General features: G+C 50.6%; 2 protein-coding genes across 11 annotated transcripts in view; one reads left to right on the forward strand and one right to left on the reverse strand.

The window, feature by feature from the left end:
• Crybg1 (crystallin beta-gamma domain containing 1) overlaps nucleotides 1-4,829 on the forward strand; it is a 197,823-nt gene extending 192,994 nt beyond the window's left edge. The window contains exons 21-22 of the mRNA XM_063253951.1: nucleotides 263-425; nucleotides 3,416-4,829. Coding sequence (XP_063110021.1) covers nucleotides 263-425; nucleotides 3,416-3,504 — 252 coding nt within the window. The 3' untranslated portion in view covers nucleotides 3,505-4,829. The remainder of the gene's footprint in view (nucleotides 1-262; nucleotides 426-3,415) is intronic.
• Nucleotides 4,830-7,757: 2,928 nt separating this feature from the next.
• The window catches only part of Rtn4ip1 (reticulon 4 interacting protein 1), a 44,541-nt gene continuing 35,615 nt past the window's right edge, over nucleotides 7,758-16,683 (reverse strand). Inside the window, exons 9-12 of one of the 10 annotated variants that reach the window (XR_010048978.1) lie at nucleotides 10,878-10,949; nucleotides 9,749-9,908; nucleotides 8,245-8,355; nucleotides 7,758-7,887 (exon numbers count right to left, since the gene is read on the reverse strand). Coding sequence is in view for 3 of the 10 variants with exons in the window: in XM_013148511.3 (XP_013003965.2) it covers nucleotides 10,806-10,949 (144 nt within the window). In the remaining 7 variants the exon portion in view is untranslated. The other 9 variants (XR_010048977.1, XR_010048976.1, XR_010048975.1 and 6 more) reach the window with 9 other exon arrangements.

A 16,683-nucleotide genomic window follows, 5' to 3' on the forward strand; every position in this document is an offset into this window, starting at 1 on the left:
TCAGAAACTCTTGCAAAGGGCACAAGTCTTACGGGGACAAGAAGGGACAACTTTCTGTCACTCATGTTATCTGAAATAAAGATAAAAATACCTGTTGTTCAGGGCTAGTGATTTTGTCTAAAAGCTGAAATGCCTCCTGGAACAGATGAAGCCAAGAAAAGAAACTGAGATAACTTTAAAAACCATTTAATTAGAGGAGAACACTTACTGTAAGGCCCAAGTACCCATCTTTTCCAAGACACTTTGCTTTTTCTCCAAGCAGATAGCAGAAGACTGCTGCCTGACTATCGTGGGCAGCCTCGTCACATCAGGCTCCAAGCTGGGCCTGTCGCTTGACCAGAATGTCGACAGCCAGTTCTGGTGCATGAAGTCAGATGGCAGGATCTACAGCAAACTGAAGCCAAACCTAGTTTTGGATATCAAAGGTACGATCGTTTCTCTACCTGTGAGGTGCTTTTCCCCTGTGACCGTAGGGCTTAACCTAGAGGCTCATGTAGACATGGAGAGTGCTGGTCACTGACCTCCATCCTCGCTAGTCCTTTTTGCGACACGATCTTGTTAATAAGTACCAGGCTGGCCTTGAACTTGAGATCTTCCTCAGTTCACAGAGTAGCTAAGATTACAGGTGTCCACCACCATGACCAGCTATGATATATGATATGCCTTTCTTTAGTGAAGGAAAAAAATTTCAACTTTTGAAACTCGAAGGTACTATTAATATAGTCATACCTCAGTCCACAAACTTAACTGGACAAGAACTAAATCAATTCTGTGATTAGGTTCCATACTGATCTGATGGAGAAATTTGATTCGATTCTTAAATCAGGGCTCTTGGCCAAGGCTGTCATTAAAAATTAAGACATAAAGGTGAGAACTAGCTGTAGCCTGGTTTTTAAAACTTCAAGTGACGCCTGAACATTTTATCCATGACCGGGTACGACTTGGTGGCCCAGGCCTTTATTTTTATAACTTTGTGGTCTGGAAGCTGCTCATTCTCTTATGAGGGTTTTCAAAATCCCCAGGGAAGGCAAAGAAATGTGATAAAATTGGTAAAGTAGAACTTTTGAGAAAACATTAGGGTAGTCCCCAAAATAAGGCTAAGCCCACCTTCATGTTTCTTGTAAGTATAGATGCAACCAGCTTCCTCTGTCCCGGGTTGAGGCCACCGAAATCTTGGGACAGCGTATTTCTTTTCTCTCAGTGGAATCCGCCAGGTACCACATGGTAGGCTCCATGCTAGATACTTGTGTGCCAAGGTGAATGCAGGGGGCCGCTTCCCTGACCTCAGCCTCTGCTGAGACTCCTCTGTGGGATTCACTTTAACTCTGCAAAGCTCCTTCCTAAAAGATTTTATGCCTTAGTCTGCGGCTCCTGAGAGAGATGAGTGATCTGTATGTTAACACACAGCCAGCATTCAGGGCCACAGCCACTTTCTTGTTCCACTGAACTTGAGTTCCTCAGAACGTGGGAGAAGGGTGCCACCTTCTGGACACGAGCGAACAGGGTTGCCCAGCCTGTGTCCCGTGCCAGGGAAACGTGAGCACATTTCAGGCACTGCGTAGGACCGCGTGGTTTTCATTAGTGACAACCGATTTGTTACCTGTTGAAACCGCTGTAAGCTTTACTAGCCAGGAGCTGGCACCCACCCGCGATCCCAGCATGCAGGAGGCTGAGGAGTTGTCTGCTCTGAGTTTGAGCTCAGCCTGAGCTACTTTAAAGAGACTGTCTCAAAAAGCCAAAAGAAGATGTCACACAATTCATTAGCTCTAGTGTCTGTTTTCTTTTGGGGCTTGGGGAAGGGGTTGTTTTGGTAGACATTCGTGTATTTTTTGACAACAGTGGGAGCTGACTCATGCCCACTTTTTAAAAAACATCTCAGGATTGTATTATAAGCCAGTGAATCAGATCACTGTGTAAATCAGATACTAACATGGGCCCAACTGAAAAGATAACTTCCAAGCAGTATTAGGAACTGTTGAAGGGAATGCTAGTGGTTTCTTTTAAATAGAGTGCAAAATTTGCTCTGAATTACTCTTCAGTCCCAAGTGCCAAGAACTCAGAAGTAACCAGCTCTGTTCTGCTGGACTTCAGAATACACGGGTGACACAGAGAAGACAGGACAGTCAGTTAAGAGACAAGCAGTAATAAGCTCACCCTTTTAAGACCCCAGACTTTAAAGGAAGGCTGGCCGTGTCTTAAAAGCCAAGTAGGTCGTATCGTCCTTCCTGTCTTCAAATACACATCAGGAAAGCAGGGTGCGCGCCTCAGCTTTAGTCACTTGTACTTTCCTGCTGCCCGCACTATCAGATAGTCCAGCAGAAACCTTATCTAAGAAAAGGAAGAGTCTGAAATGATTAAATTCCTCCCAAAGGCAAAAGAATGAATCAGATTCTTTGAGATGTTTCCAGTCTTCAGGTTCTATTAGGACTGATCATATATATACTATACTAGCTGTATAGAGTTTCATACTGACTGTAATCCTGAAGATGATTGTACCTCAGCACTTTGTGAAGTCTCAGGGGGGGACGCAGTGTTGCAGGGCGCAGTATATAGTGTGGGTCTGCTGGTAGAGGGACCTTGTCTTCCCCCCGCAAATGTGCGTGTAGAAGGCCCCAGGCTGCCCTTGCACTCCACACGTTTCAGCCATAAGGAAACATCGCAAGGCATGATTTCCTTCTCCAGTTACCGAGGTTCTTAAGTCAGGACTTTTGCTATCTGCTAATGCTCTAAAAGTGAGAAGAAGGTTGATTTCTTGTTGGCCTAAGGACGTATCCTTGGGCATCCGGCCTTGGTGTAGAGGCCTAGCTAAAAGGTAAAGTATCTGAAAGATGCAGTGTTGGACGGTGACCAAAGGCCAAACAGTGGCCTTTCCTCTTGTTAAGATACTTCCCCACTGAAAGGCCACGAGGCTGTTTTCCCTGCACTCCTTTGCAGACCCTGGGAAGGGCTGTGCACATTCTCCTGGTGAAGGCATGGTGGACGTGAGCTTGGAGTTTTCTGCCTTCCCAGCAGGGCAGCACCTCCCTGTGCTGGGCGACTTCTGATGTCATCCAGCGCCCCGCCCCGCCCCACTGCACCTAACGCAGCCATTTTTTGTTACTTACCTAAAACCTGGAGCCTCTGACAGCTGCTCCTACTGGCCTTCTACTTCTGGCTAGGACTCACAGCCGTGATTTCTCCCTGAATACACCTGGTAACCTCTCTGTCCTTCTCCCGTGGCCCCACGGTCAGGCATGTTACACTGAGCAGGGGCGGGAGCCTCCTGTTTTAAGGTTCCCCACGGCACCTGGAGCGTCCGCCCTGCAGCTGCGAGGGGCACGCTGGCTCACGCTGCCCACTCCTGCTCTGCCCGGGCGGTAGACTGTGTCTGCTGCTGCCCCTCTGTCGGCACACTGCTGATTTTCCTTCATTTCAGGGGGTGCACAGTACGATCAGAATCACATCATCCTCAACACAGCCAGCGAAGAGAAGCTAACCCAAGTGTGGGAAGCCATGGTCCTGTAGACAGCGAGCACAGCAGGAAGCTTCCCGGGGGACGTTCGGCCACTTAACTTAAGAAACAGAAGAGGACAGTGCGGTGGACAGCCAAGCGAGAGCGGCCCGAGCCCTTCCCCGGCGTGAGTCGTCCTGCCGCGGGGGAGAACCATGTGGCGGCAGAGTTTGAAGCCACTTGAAAAATATAAGTGGATCGGCGCTCCGCTCATTTCTTGCTCTCAATGCCTCGGTAACCACATAAGCAAGTTCCCCATTAGCAGTGTTTAGGTGTTTTTAAAAGACGTTACGACTTCAGGACTGTGTAGACTTTTAATTTTTTTCCAAAGAATAGTGACACAAGAGAACAGGACCAAATTTCCTGATTCTGGGACCTACAAATCCCTTACACTGTGAAGGGAACCACAAACGCCTGTGTTGGTAAGGCAGGGTACTGGGGACCCTTTTGGAGGAATGCTTTTCAGCCTGCACATTTGTTCTTGGCCTTTATGTTTTCTGGACTTCTGGAAGGTGAAGTGGGAAACCCCTATATGTTCAGAAACAGAAAGCAGTCAATAAATATAAACCAAGTCCCTTGTTACAGCTGCTCCTGGAACAGTGTTATCACGGCCTAATTTAGTAGCGTCAGCTTACTCACCCACACCTCATACTGAAGCCACAGTCTACCATTTTTCCTGAACTCGGGATTTTTAGCCTGATTTCCAGCCATTACTGTCGCAGGACAGGCAGATACCTTGACACTATGGACACTACAGCCCTGGGCTCACTTCCTTCAAGTGGCAGAAAGAGGTGGGCAAAGCGCAGAGGACGACCAGAGTGATCCCCAAAAGGTGAAGGAGCGGCGCCCCAGGAGCTGTTTGCCAGCAAGCGCTGGAGCTCTGGGAACCCCAAAGTGCACTAAGGATTAAGAAATGCAGCGAGGCTGGCTCGCTGCGGCCAGGACACCGGCCCACACCCGGCTTCTCTGCCGGTTCTGAACAAAACTGCTAGATGTGTCCTCCGGTCAGTCCATTCCTCCTCCTGTGCTCAACGCTGAATACTGGTGCTCTTGTCACAAGTAGAACAAATCTTGTTTCTATTTTACCTGTTGAAGCATGTTTCTAATTCTGAGATGTGTCCTCCCGGGAGCCCACGGTGGCCAGCTGTGACCATGAGAACGGCTCTGAAATGTTGGTACAGCAGCGTCCAACATGCCTCTTGGTCTTCTGTGTCCCTGCAGCTCTCACTGTAGGTCTTTCGTCTGTATCATTAATTCATGGTGGGTTAAGATACTCTGTGATAGCCTGTGTGGAACTTCTCTGGAATAAACTTGTTTCTGGCTAACTATACTGACAAAATCTCCGAGTCCATTCAGAACCACGCACGTCACTCTACCGAGAGAGTCACAGGTCTGGGGGTTGGGGTTCCAGGGGTCCCAGGCCCTCAGCAGCAGGGGTGAGCGCAGTCCTGCCTTGCCTGCCCTCCCTGCACGTGGGCCCTCGGGGGACGAGCCAAGACCGTTCCAGTGGGAGTTAAGTGCAGTAAATTTAAAAATACCTAAAACTAATGGAGAGCGAAGACTCCAAGCGCACACCGGGTGGGTTTAGTGGTGAGACCTCTAAACATGGGCAGAAAAGGATGTACACTGGGAGCTGGGCTTTCCTGAAACGGTGGTAATTTCCATGGAAAAGCTGAGACGTGTGCTTCAGTTACTGAAAGAGGCCCAACCCTTATGCCAAAGGTAAGAGTTCAAAAACCTTAGAGTCGTTAGCCTCACCTTTCAATATGAAGGAAGCAAACACATGAATCCTAGGCCAGACTCTTACCTGTGACCTCAGCAGTTCAGTTTTTCTCTGTCCTGTGTGGCCACAGATCCAACCCAGGGCTTTGCACATTCTTGGCACGTGCCCTGCCACTGAGTGCACCTCCAGCCCTGAGGACACTGATAAACGCATTAGAGGGGAAGAATAAAAGCAAAAGGCACCATGGAAGCTTTCCACTGCTGTGGACAGCCGTGACCAAAAAAAGCCTCGGCCACTCGACTTACAGTAGGAAGTCTGGCTCCGTTTAGAGGTCTCAGCGCGTGGCTGGTGGCTTTGTTGCCTTTGGACCTGTGGCCAGGCAGCACATGGTGCTGGCAGCCAGCGGTGAGGAAGCGGCTTACTCTGGCAGGCAGGAGGGAGCCGGGGTCCAGTATCCTGTCCAAGGACCGGCCTCCTGACCCCTTGACTCTTGCATGTTTCATGGTTACAAAAGCAGCCTGGTGTGGTCAGTGCCAAGGTCTGCAGCTGCTCAGACCCACTAGACCCCGTGCTGTGACAGCCTGAGCGCTTTGACCGCTGAACCCTGGGAAACAAAATCTCAAACAGCTTCCTAGGTGGCCCATGTAAGCACAAGCCAAATGCCTGGAAGTGAGCTTCTCCCCTACCTTTGAGCTTGTGACAGGTGGATCTCCGACTGTCCTAGTACCAAGGACAGTGGTGCTCAGTGCAGGAACTTATTTTTTCCATAATCCTGGCTGCAAACAAATTGGATGGGAATGCATCACTTTTCCCCATAAGGTCAACGTTAACCCTAAGCACTTAACCACTGACTCTGACCTGGTCCTCATCCAGTGCAGTTGCAGGCAGAATGGTGGAAGAATTAGTTTGTAAACCAAGGTACCACTGTCCGTGACTTCTTTCTAATGGCACCGTTCTTTTTCACAACTGCCCCTCCTGGTGCACACACTCCCTTTCTGGCAAACCGCAAGTTTCCTTAGTTTTTCCATTGTCTTTGTTGCAATTTTCTCCAAAAATTTAGCTAAACGTAGCCAGCAGAATCCAGCTGCTGCCTGAAAAGTGTGCTACCTTGAAACTTCTAGCAGGGCCTGGTGTTGCATGCCTGTAATCTCAGCACTCAGGAGGCTGAGGCAAGAGCCTCAGCTGTGGGTTCATTGTGAGTTCCAGGCCAGCTAGAACTGCATAGCAAGACCCTATCTCACAGACAACACAAGGCTGGGCATGGTGGACACCACTAATCCCAGCATTCAGGAGGCTGAGGCAGGAGGATCACTGCAAGTTCATCACCAAAAGCCGAAAATTTCTCCCACCACATAACTCCTCACCTTAAACCCAGCCCCACACAACTCTCCACACAGTCTCAGGTCGTGGACAAAATGTTAGCAACTTCTTTTTTGCTGGACTGTAACACGAGCAGCCGCTGGTTCGATTTCCCGGAGAACTGCTACTCGCCTCTCAAGCCTGATCAGCACAGCTGACCTTCTGCATTTCTGTCAGCATTGAGATCACCTGAGCCCTCCCCAGAATCACACAACAAGCTCTGCTCACAGTGAGACAGCCCTTACTGTATCCCCGTCCTTCAAACTCGTCCAGATTCCCCTTCCGAGCCCATTCCACAGGCCTCTGAACCATAGCACAGTACCGCCCCAAGGACCCCACTTCTTGCAGCCATTTCCCTTTGTTAGCCTTCTATTACTATAAAAAACACCCGAGAATTAAGCCATAAGGAGAAAGGTGTATTCTGACTCGCGGTATGTTTGGTTTGGTGCGTTACCAGAAATTGAACTCAGGACCTCGTGCTTGCCAGGTAGGTGCTGTGCCACTGTGCTGCGTCGCTGGCCCTTGACTCACAGTTTGAAGGCTTCAGCCCATGGTCAGTGGCTTGACTGCTTTTGGGCACGGTGGAAGTACATGATGGGGAAGATGCTTACCTTACTGCGGCCAGACAGCAGGAAGAGAAGCAAGGGGCCAGGGGCCCGGTACTTCCTCCAAGGGTCACCCGCAGTGCTAACTTCCGCCAGGTTCTACCCCTAAGGCTTAGCCCCGCTCCCCAGACAGTGCAGGCCTGTGACTAAGCCTTCAGCACATGGGCTGTCTGCAACATTTCAGACCTAATAATCCCACTAGTTAGAAAAGTGCTCACTGATGAACTTAAAAAGAAACGAACTTCTGGTAAGTTCTTCACGCTAGCATCCATCCACATCCCACCAGTTTTAGGCTCTCACATGCATGAAGATGCTAAGAGATGGTTTGAGCTCACTGCAAGGTACTACAGTTATTTTCAAAGCTGGTGTCAAGGAGCAGCTTAAAGGAAACTATTTTTCACTTGCTATACAGAAGTCCAAGTGCTGATATTTTTGTATCAATTACTAGAAAATTACTGGCTAAAAAAGGTACTTATTTTTATCATGACATGTATATTCTAATCGGAAAAATGTTTGAGAGCAATGGCTAAAGAAAAAGTTTGGGACACAAGCACACTCACCAAATGAGAGAGCCAACGGCTACCATCGGCATGAGCGTTTATTTAAATGACATTAATTACAGTCTTTCCTCGTGCGTGTCCTCTTTCCACCTTCAGGAAGGCTTCCGGAACTTTAGAGAAAGGGAACGTTTGTTCAATCACTGGCTGAATCTGTAAATACAAGGAGAGACGCGTTGATGAGAAAGCCACCCCGCGTCTTCCAAGGATGAGCACCCCTGCACTTGATTCCTGCCCGACACCCTGAGGCCTGATTTGGGCCTTCTTCCCTTCCTGCTGGAGCACCGCCTCTGCTCCTGGCTGAGCGCGTCTCTCTCTGAGGAGGCCCACTTCCCCTGTCCCCCACGTCACTTCCTTATCCAGAACCCTCCAGCAGCCCCAGGCCTGGCACTCACAGGTCACTACCATGGTGCCTGCAGCCCTCCTGTAGATCGTCTGCTTTACCAAGCGGGGGCACAGCTGACCAGGCCTCGTCAGATAGTGCACGTCATAACCAAATACACATCTCACCTAACGACGGGGGCCCAAAGTCCCTGCTGTGAACACGGTGCACAGAGGCGCAGAGACGATTTACCAAGCAGAGTCCACAGCGCTCATGATACAGGGACCGCCTTTGTATTCCTGCAGGACATCCAGAATAATGCTGCTCACAGCACGGTCCTGCTAGGCACACAGGCACACAGGAGGAGCTTCCCAGAGTCACTCAGAAGCAGGAGTCTTACACGAGCTCTTTGGGCTTCAGGAGAACCCACCTAGGCTGCTCCGCTGAGCGGCGGGGCATTGGCTAAGGCTAGGAGCGCCGTTCCAGCCCAAGCATCAGTGTCAGTGCTGCCGGGCCGCCGCTCCACTGTTAGCACTGTCAGCAACCTGCTTCTGAAACCAGGTCCTAGGTGACACCACGCCCCATGCAAAAACCTAACCAAACTCCCCGTCTACAAAACATCAAGCAGAACTTCAAGTGGCCACAAGGTCCTCGCTCGGCTGCCTGCCCAGCCCCACTGGCAGGGACAGAAGGCACAAGCCAACTTGCTCGTCCTCCCATGATTCAGATGCGTCTGCCGCAACTTCTAGTGTGGCTGTCAGTGCTCACCCACCCAAAGAGCATCTCGGACTCGGGTGTGCTCCCTTCTGCAGAGGCCTCAAAGTTCTTGTCCATCCACAAGTCACCACAAGCTCCGGAGAAACAGCCACTCCACTCTCTTCCCTCCATGCCAGGCACTGTGCCAAGGTCTCCACATTTAACCTCACTGAGGGCCATTGCCCCCTCTGAGGGAGGGTAACCCTTACGCTTCATTTACAAATGAAGCAAAGTTAAATACGTTACTAAGTGCCACATTAAATGGTGACAACGTGGAAACCCTCCGCCTCTGTCTCACCTTCTGTTCCTCTCCGGGAGTGAAAGCTGGAGGTCAGCATGCTTCTTGTAGCCTGTGTCTTGGCCCGCCAGCTATGTCCAGGCCACCGAGGTGACAAATGTGTGCCAACACTCCCATGTGCCTGCAGGGGAGCTCACTGACGGACAGCCCAGCCCGCTGAGCACGGCCTCAGAGCCTTCCCCCACGCTGCAGCTGCGAGGACCCACTGGAGCCCTGTGTGTCCCACAGGAAGCCCGCTGCCTTGTTTAGCACCCTGGGACGCCGTTTTCTAGGTGACGTTTGTTTTGTTTTGGTCTTTTTGAGACAGGGTCTCGCTATGCAGTTCAGGCTGGCATGGAGCTTGCAGTGACTCTCCTGCCTCAGCCTCTCGAGCACTGGGAGTCACCGCCTGGCCTGTAGATGCTGTTTACCTAGCGGAGGAAGGACCTCAATGCAGGCTCAACACGCTGTCCTACTCTCCAGTGAGATCACCCAACTCCAGGGTGAGGAAGGACAGTGCCCTTTCCGTGGGCTTCCTGGAGAGCAGAGCAGTGCTCACTGCAGTGGGGTCACTGGCGCCTTCTGCCTATTCTCAGACACATTCTCAGCCACTCCACAAAGACCTGCTAAGCGCTGCCTTCTAAGGGCTAGGCACTAACCCGGAGCAGGGACACAGAGAGGGCTCCGCTCCAGAATGAGCCGCCTAGGCCACAGAGCACTGCCGGGAGCCACCCCGGCTGACCCGATGACCCCGGCAGAGGCTGCGAGCTCTGGTCAGACCTATTGCTGACCCTGGCATAGTGAGTCACTCAGCAGTTCCTGTAAGAGACAATGAAAAGGGGCTTTGGATCAGAGGCAGGCAAATGCCACAGTTGGCTGAATAGGTGACAGCAAGTGGAGATTATCTGGATAATGTCACAGTGTCTATGCAGAGCCTCACATCAGACCCAGAATGCGTGTTTGTCAAGGACAAAGGGGTTGCAGTTAAAATCCAGAGAGGGGATAGAAAGGCTACTCGCAGTGAAGTGGGGACATTTATGTGATGACACTGCTGTTGTCCACCTGGCACGGGCAGCTGTTATAAAGTGGGCAGGCCCAGCACCACCTTCCCGCAGCAGACGCCAAGCTCACGGGGGACCAGGAGAGGCCCCGGGGGCAACGCTCCTCCAGGCCTGGATGTGCACGGGGGGCTCCTAGGGGGACCTTATCTTCCTCAAGGCCACGCCGAGCCAGAACCAAGCCTGGGCACCTGCTGTGTGACCATTACAGTGTATAACTGGACCAGGGAAACCTCACCCTCCTGAAATCTGGCCTTACAACATGGTGCCCCACCAGGCCCTAGGCGAGCTCTCTGGGCTCTGATGGCCCATTTTTCACCCTCTGGAACTGGTGTTCTGGGCGCAGCACAGCACATAGGCAGGCATGGCAGAAGGCAGCGGGTTCCCCTAATGCTCCAGTTCCCAACAAGAAAGAACAGCGGTGCTGAAAAACGATCTGAGAGCCCATGCTGCGGATTAGGAAGCTGACACGCAAGGGGCGGAATGGTTCTTGTGACATCAGAGCTGTCAGAGGCAGAGCCAAAATCAGACCAGGACACCCGATCTGACTGCCAACTGTGACAGCTGTGGTCTGGGGGTCACCATCTGTGCAGCTCTTCCCTGGACCCCCAAAGCATGGGGTGTGTGGCGCAGGTGGACAGATGACACCAACAGGACCTCAGAGCTCCCCGCACCCACGGATGGCCCCGGACCACACCCAGCACCTCTTCTTAGATGGGGACGCTCTGACCTCCGTGACAGGCGACAGGCTTGGCATCTTCAGGACTCGCAGGTGCAAAGGGATAGAGGAGACGTCCAGTCCCTTGAGATAACAAGAGGGCACGGGGTTTTGTTCCAATTTGCAATTCTGTGGCTACTTTTTGCCCCCAGACAGAAAACTCCAAGCTGAAAACATAAGTGTTGGGGTAGAAAGGACACAGATACAGATGAGGGTGCTCTCCGGGGAGGAAAGGCCTCGTTCTGGAAGCAGCAGAACTCGTTCCCGTCCCCCGAGAGTACAACTCCGGCTAGAAGGTGAGGGAAAACTTGGTATGCATTTCCTCACAGAAAGAATTTCAGCAGCATCAGAAAATCTGCAGGAGCGTCAGGAGATGCTCACTGTATCTGGCAAGCTAACCCTCTTCCGGTGGCCCCAGGGATCTGATCTGTAATGGTTACATTCCTTCTAGAGAGCAAAATTCAGGCGCAGCATGGAACATCAATGGATAGGACACAGTCCACTGGTAAATCAGGGCCTGGCCGCCCCAGCAGGGCTGAGGGCAACTGCCTCCCTCCGAACTGGTGCGTTTCACACCAGAGCTGCGGAGTCCAATATGGCAGCCTCTAGACACATGCGGCCACTTACACTCAGTAACAAAATGAGCAAACTAATAGGAAAACTTCAGTCTTCCAGTTGCACCAGCCACATTTCAATTGTTCCAGTCATAGATGGTGAGGGACTGCCACCAAGGACATGTCCATCACTGCAGAAAGTTCCAGAAGACAGCACTGCTCAGAAGGCAACTTGGTATGGCCAATGCAGCGCCCCATCCCTTCCAGGGCAAAGCAGAGTGCCAGGAGGCCCTCGGTACATGTCTGCAACTGAGCTCAAGCAAGTTACTCGGGGACCCTTCCTACGCTGGCGGACATAAAGAAAGAAACTCTGTTTCCTCTCTTCAAGGAGCTTGGCTGCTTGTACCGGCTTTTGAATAGACCTGTAAACGGTGGCATCAGAGGACGCTAATAATGGCACAAAGAATATAACACACTCGAAAAGCTAAAAGGGAGCCAGCAGCGTGGTACAGACATGCAGCTCCAGCCCTTGTGCAGGCTGAGCCAGGAGGTTCACGGAGCCCAGGAGCTCAAGCTCTGCCAGAGCAACACTGCCACACTCCATGTCAAAGACAAATAAACACATCTGTAGAAGTTAAGGAGCAAAAGCCTTCTTGTACTTAATCTCCAGCCACCCAGTTTCCCTCTTTAGGGGCAAACGGTATTTTACAATCCCTTCACATACCTTTGAGATATTTTACGCATTTGCGGTAGGCAGAATAGTGGCCTCCCAAGATACTCACATCCTAATCCCACAAATCTGTGCACGTTACCTTCCATGGCAAAAGCTGCCTAACTGCAGATGCCACTAAGTCAAGCATCCTGAAGGGTGGGGGTCGCCGTGGTTCATTCCCTGTGCTCCCTGAGGCTGGAGGGCCAGGCCCGAGAAGGTGTGATGGGGACGTGGAGGGCAAATGATGCAGCCCAAACCACAGGATGCAGGCAGCCCCTGCAAACCCGAGAAGGCACGGCGACACTTCTCCCTTTAGCCCGTCCCCCGGAAGACAGCCCTGTCATTTGACACAAAAAGATACAATAAAATATCAAGACTTCAAACGACCCGTGTAACACTCCTGTACACCAGTGGAAAATGATGAATGAGGAATCCAGTGCAGGAAGGGTCACTGTTTAACTTCTAGGCCTCAATCCTAAAGGCAGCAAAAGGCAGTGGGAGAGGCTGTCCTCGGAGTCCCAAGGTGTCGACCTAGGTGACTCAAGCATGCCATTTAAATTTTTAGTCTCTTTAAGTGTGACGCGACAACGGGCGAGGACTACTGGATCCGTACTAGGCTTTTCTGCTTCTAACTGTGCTAATCAATGACATAAGCACGGCCTGAATATTTGCTATGGGCCTCCCATTTCCCACCCCAAGAAAGTTTGCTAAATAATATAAAAATAGGAAATGTGTACTGTGCTTAATAAAAAAATGCCATGAACTACAGGCCCTGGGCCCCAGGCACAGTGTCAGTAGCAGTCCATTAGGCTGCAGGGCCGGTCACGCACCAGGCCCCGTGAGACTGTGCAGGGGAACAGTGCTGCGCCCCTGGCTGCGTGGAGCAAAGCGCCCAGGGGACTCCGCTGTCACCAGCCCAGCAGCCCCTCCTCTGCCTGCTGTCAGCTGGGGGCTGGCATAACTGGGTTAGGTGGTTAAAAAAAGACCTAAACTAGCAGTCTAAGATTAGAAAACTCTTTCCATAAAAGGGCTAGATAGTAAATATTTGAGTGCTTGTAGACCACACATAATCTATGTTCTTTTCCACTGTTTTTGAGTAAGTCAATGTAGAAGCCATACTTAGCTCAGAGACTGTACAAAAACAGGACTGGATTGGCTCCCTGGCTATAGTTGGGTAACCTGTGGCTAAGCAATAATGGACACACTATATAGTTCTTCACATCCAGACTGACATTGTGTCCAGCTGGAATAAATATGAAATTAGAATCCCACCATGTGCAAGAGGACCGCATGATGACAGCTACGTGAAAACAGCGAATTCTCCTCATGCTGGTGCAATGTCAGCTCCTCATCACTTTGGGCTTGACAATGGTGGGCACTAATTCCAGAAATATTCACTAGTGGAACCCTTTGGGAAGGCAAAGACCGTGTCTTAGTTACTTTTTACTTTGTCACTGAGACAAAATACCTGAAGCCCAAACTGGGGAAAGGAAAGGTTTATTTCTTACAGTTTTTTGGAGGTTTCAGTCCACACTTGGCTCCAAGGCAGGCGGGCATGGTGGGCTGCAGTTCATGGCGGCTGCAAACAGCAAGCCGGAACCAGCAAAGAGCAAGACACACCTTCTTCCTGCCATTACATCACATCCTGGCTCCACCCCTGTGTGGGTGGAGCACTGACACCATCAATCCAAGCACTATCACAAATGAACAATGCAAACTCATGAGGCCTGGGGGCCACAGACATAAACCATGACCGACAGTGCGGTCGGTGCTGGTACAGACGGAGAAGTCTCATTATCGCAGATATTCATCTGGGGCTTCCCCAGTGTTCACCAGGGTGCCACACAAGGACAGCAACATCCCCCAATAATACTATCCAGACTCTAGTCTCAGTCAGGACGGCCTGAGTTAGAAGTGACCAACGCCAGATCTTCACATTTCCAAAAGCAAGTCTCTCAGGAAGTAAGAAGGTAAAAGGGCAGGAAATGGGGCGGGAGGTCCTGGAAAGCGGCTGAAGGAGGAATTCCCCACACTGTGTATGCAGACTAGACCTTCAAAAGCGATCTGAAGACCTGTTCTGAGTGCAGATAGCTTTGCACTCAGTGATTTCATGTCTATGAACAGAAATGGATGTTCTCACGATTAGATACTTAACGCAAATACAGATCTATCCACTGGTTTGTCCATTATCATTATCATTATTTGCAAAAGATTAGAATGAATAAATCAAGGATGGCATATCTGTACCAAAGAATATCACACAGCTGCTAATAAAGTCAGGGATGAAGAAGTTTTGTACCCTAATGTGAAGCGAAGGCGAGGCAGGCCGTTCAAAGAAAGTGAGGGATACAATTCAAAGTGATTACATGAAACACTTTCCCTATGTTTTGGGATTTTAGGCCTTGGGAATATATTTATTTACTTAAATTAAACTTAAACTGTTAAGTTAAATTTAACTTAAAATGTTCTATAATAGTAGGTTCTATTGTTCATGACTTTAAAAAGAACTACAGCCCTCTATCAGACACCTGCTAACTACATTCCTTACGCCCTCAGCCAAAGCTTAAAAGAAGCTAAACATCTTTCTCCAGTGGACCAAACCTCTACTAACTGCACAGCACATAAGATCTGTCAGGTGACTCCGATTTCCCAGGAGAGGCAGGCACTGGCCTCTGCCACCCTCAGGGAAGCAGAGGCATCGAGACAGCTGGCCTTGTCGTGACACCCAGCATCACCTATCAGCTCGGTGCAGGTCCAGAGCGCTGCATTGTCAGAAATGATTTCCCAGGCTCAGAAGCCTGGCTGGGAGTGAGAAGAATCCAAGGCGTAAGATTTCCTTGTTCATCCTGCTTCAGAGATACTTGCAGAGAGAGCATCTATTCGCTATTGCTTCCTCTGTTCCATCAGTTACCTGCTAAATCCCGGAGGTGAATATATACAAATCACCTCTCGTCTCCGTGGGGTCAACAGTGACTTCCCAAGGAGAATGTCACACCCTTCTGAATACAGAAGAGCAAAGGGAAGCGTGTGAGCTGCCTGGACAGTGCAGTCCACGGGAGGCTTTCAGAGGGCTGAGACCCCGCTAACGATGTGGGCCAGCTGCATGCAGCACTGATTTCCCTTTTCCTAGCAACAAGATAAGCATCCCTCTGGGATATGGGAGATCCCTACAAGAGGCACTGACACAGTCACAGTGACAGCAAGCCAGTCTTTACACAGCAAGAGCTAGGAGTCCAGGAAAAAGCTTGCAAACCTGAAACCAAAGGATGTGGGAAGTACTAACTGGCCGTCTCCTACACAGTCCCTTAATTACAACAAAAACTCAAATGCACAGAAAGCAGGAAGCGGTTCTTAAAACAGTCTGTCCTAAAATCAAAATGAAAGATGAAACGGGCCAGCAAGCGGCAGGCAGCCACAGAACAAAGCCCACTTTCCAGGGTCATCCTAAGTGTCCAACACAGATGGTGAGGTGGTTCTGCTGGTCCTGTGCCAACCTCTTTCCCTACACACTGCAAAATAACAAGGACAAGACAATGCTCACAGAGTCTCCAATCAGCTCAAACACGCAACAGGCAGCCACATGGAGGCACCGGAAAAGCACGGGCCCAGGGGTCTGCAGGGGTGAGTTCTGGTCCCCGCTCTGCAAGCTTCAGCGCATCCCTAAAACAGGAATCAGTGTATCTCTGAGCTTATGCATCCCTTTAAGGTACATGAGACTCTCAATCCTGTAATTACACACAATCTCGCAAAAAATCACCAATACCAAAACCAGGATATGAGTCCGCCTTTTGGGTTCCTCCCCAGAACGGGGAACGGTAAAGGCAGCTGAGTGTAAGAAGCTAAATAAGCAGCCGGTAACTGAAGAGGCTGCTAATCTCAGGAGGCTTGAAAGGGCCGCTGACACCCAAAGAGTTAAAGGCCCCAAGCAAAAGCCCCTCTCCCTGAGGTCCCTTGCAGGACACACATTAGCAGTCAGAGGACACCAACCAGTTATCTCCATCCGAACCCCGTCAACCCCACCCCTCCGCCCCGCCCCATGCCCTGGCCACCAACCTTCAGATTCACCATGTTTACACTGGATTTCCTTTGCTAGCCTGGGAATCAAGATGCTGGGGAACTGCTTCTCACCCAGACAGGTTGGGGTTTAGATGCTACAGTGTTTGTTTCCCTTGTCGTGTGGAAAGCAGCCTATCTCCAGGGCAGCCTCAACCTCAGACGAAGTCATTTCCGGGAGCTGTTACACTGCAGACCTGCAGGGGTATTACCATCGCTGTGCAGAGATGGTGCCATCTTTTCAAGACTACTACCAAAATATGAGCAGGCCAACACAGAGCCCAACTCGGCGACAATCTCATCAAGCGTCTCTAAGAGTACTGCACAGTCTCTACGCCTGCCTCTTCAGCTACTCAGAAAGGAGGCTAGACTACTCGGTTAGACTGCAGACATGGCAGTCTGCGTCCAGTTCTAATGGAGACAGAACCAAAAACATCACATAGAAGTTTGGCCGTGTAAGGCAGCGTGTATGTCAGCCAAGCCTACTTCTGGAGAGTTC

This window comes from Cavia porcellus, unplaced genomic scaffold, assembly GCF_034190915.1.
Source record: "Cavia porcellus strain 051 isolate PalLab524CR breed Dunkin Hartley unplaced genomic scaffold, mCavPor4.1 scaffold_7, whole genome shotgun sequence".
NCBI classification, from domain to species: domain Eukaryota; kingdom Metazoa; phylum Chordata; class Mammalia; order Rodentia; family Caviidae; genus Cavia; species Cavia porcellus.